The sequence below is a fragment of the Arachis ipaensis genome, chromosome B08 (assembly GCF_000816755.2).
Source record: "Arachis ipaensis cultivar K30076 chromosome B08, Araip1.1, whole genome shotgun sequence".
Lineage (NCBI taxonomy): Eukaryota > Viridiplantae > Streptophyta > Magnoliopsida > Fabales > Fabaceae > Arachis > Arachis ipaensis.
Window position 1 is genome coordinate 8,773,443 of NC_029792.2, and position 2,285 is coordinate 8,775,727.

At 31.1% G+C, this 2,285-nt stretch overlaps 1 protein-coding gene across 1 annotated transcript; it reads left to right on the forward strand.

Annotated features, from left to right (window-relative positions):
- Positions 620-1,211, forward strand: LOC107614349. The gene has a single exon (XM_016316563.2). The coding sequence runs from the start codon at positions 716-718 to the stop codon at positions 1,028-1,030; it is 315 nt and encodes a 104-aa protein (XP_016172049.1). The 5' UTR covers positions 620-715; the 3' UTR covers positions 1,031-1,211.

The following is a 2,285-nucleotide window of genomic DNA, read 5'->3' on the forward strand; positions in this document are numbered from 1 at the left end:
TACGAGTCTATAGCATTTGGTATTGTGTGATCTGCACAAAACAATGTGCGGTGCTTCAATGAAAGCATTCACAGACAATTATTGTAAACCGAACTTCACTCCTATCGGAAGTAATCAACCATGCATCACCCCAAAGAGAAAAGCTCCATTAAAGAAACCATATGGGTCCACCTACCCCATAAAACGACAAAATTAGGTTTTGTTGTTATTAGTTGCAAGTCATTTTTTAAACAAATATATATATCTTTTTATTTTGTTATGAATTTTATATGAAAACTTGATTTAATAAGTAATTTTTTATATATTGGCTTATTTTTATATGGTCTTCACATTTTTAACGTATTTTATTGACTCTGAAATTCAATAGAAATTTAGGCAACTATATATATCATTCCTCTGTTATTTTCTTTTACATATCTTGGTATTTTTTCATTTGAGAAAATAAAGACAAAACGTGTGTTAATGCATGCAACTAATAAGAATTAATGAAAGTTAAAATAACAATAATGATAACACGTGGCTACACGATCCAAAAATCCAAACCACCTGTAATAATAAAACAACAGGCTCTATGGTTTTCCACCAAAAGTGCCAGTTAAGTCACTCTTTATTATCTCTATATAAACTGCTTCTTACTCAAAGTTTTGTGAGTCACTCATATCATAGCAACATTATACCATTGATAACAGTTTCAACTACTTTTCAAGCACCAAAAATGTGTCGTGGAGTTATGGCTGTTGCATCCACCACTGTTGGAGTGATGGAGGTGCTGAAGGATCAAGGCTATTGCAGGTGGAACACCACCATGAAATCAGTTGCCCAAGGTGCCAAGAACCATGTCAAGTCATCACAACACAAGGCTGCTAATAATAGCAACAATAACAACATCTCTCACCAATCTTCTTCTTCTTCCATGATTGCTAATAATAACAAGTTAAGAGATGAGATTGATGAGATTGAACACATGAAGAAGGCTGAGGAGTCTCTTAGAACCGTCATGTATTTGAGCACGTGGGGTCCTAACAGTTAGTTTCAAAGGTTGAAACTTGAAACCAAACCATATATAGATATATGGCTGAGGGGGCTCATAATAGTAGCAATAAGATTATGTGTTACTCTTAGCTTGGATGTAAGTTGAATGTGATATGATGAATGAGTATGAATTTGCTATGCCAATTATTTGTAACATTTTCAATTCGTGCTTTATTAGTTATTTATTTCTACTGCTACTATTCTTAATTATTAAATAATGAACTTAAGCGCTCCCGTCAAAGATAACATATAGCTTGTGGAACCATTGTTGGAGTAATAATTTGATTGACTTATATAAATCAAATCACTTTTATATTTTGGACTTAGATTAATTAAACGCCAATATTGATTAGTCGATTACTTATGCTTAAATGATTTTAATGTACTTTATATGTATTGTTGTTATTGAGCATATTGATCGAACCTGTTAGATCAAAGCACTAATTAAACTCAACGTGTAGATTTTGGGTTTTTGTTTTATTTATATCATCATTAAAATGGATGGTTTTAGCTCATGCATTTTGATTGACATAAGGAGAGATCTCTTAACCTAATCCTATGTATATAGACAACTATCACACCATTGAGAGACACAATACTCATTTGGCTACTATTCTTGGAAATTAGAAGAACTCTTTTTCCCTCTTTGGCCATATTCAAAGGACCAACCGACCAAGCAAGAATGAGAATTAAATTAACTCAGTTGCTTAAGCCAAATTGGATAATATCCACCTAAACTTGTTTTTGTAAATTTATGTTCGCAATTCATAAATGGGATTTCACTTTAAAATTCAATAAAGTGGTATCAAGGTTACGTTCTTTTAATTTTTTATTTAGGATGTTTATATCAGAGTCATATTGCAAGAATTTGGTGATTTAAGAATTCGTTTGCAGAACTTCTGGATAGATATTTTACATTTGAACAAAATTCTTTTTCAGTTAAATTTTTTTTTTTAGTTGTTCTGGAACAATTATAAACTCTAAAAAAACAAAAACCTGATTTTGTTTCTGGTGTCAACATGCTAGGGAGTGGTCCTGTTTATGGGATCAAATTATGTTCTAAAAGAAAATATTGAAATTCCATCAATCTCATAAGTATCATACTAAATCCTATCAATAGAATCACTTTTTTTCTAGAAATACGAGACATTAAGTCATACTTTAGTTTTGGATGTTTATATTATAACAAATATTATTGTATTTCGAAAAAAATACAGAGTGCAGTGTTTTTTGAATTTTAAATTCTTAGTCCT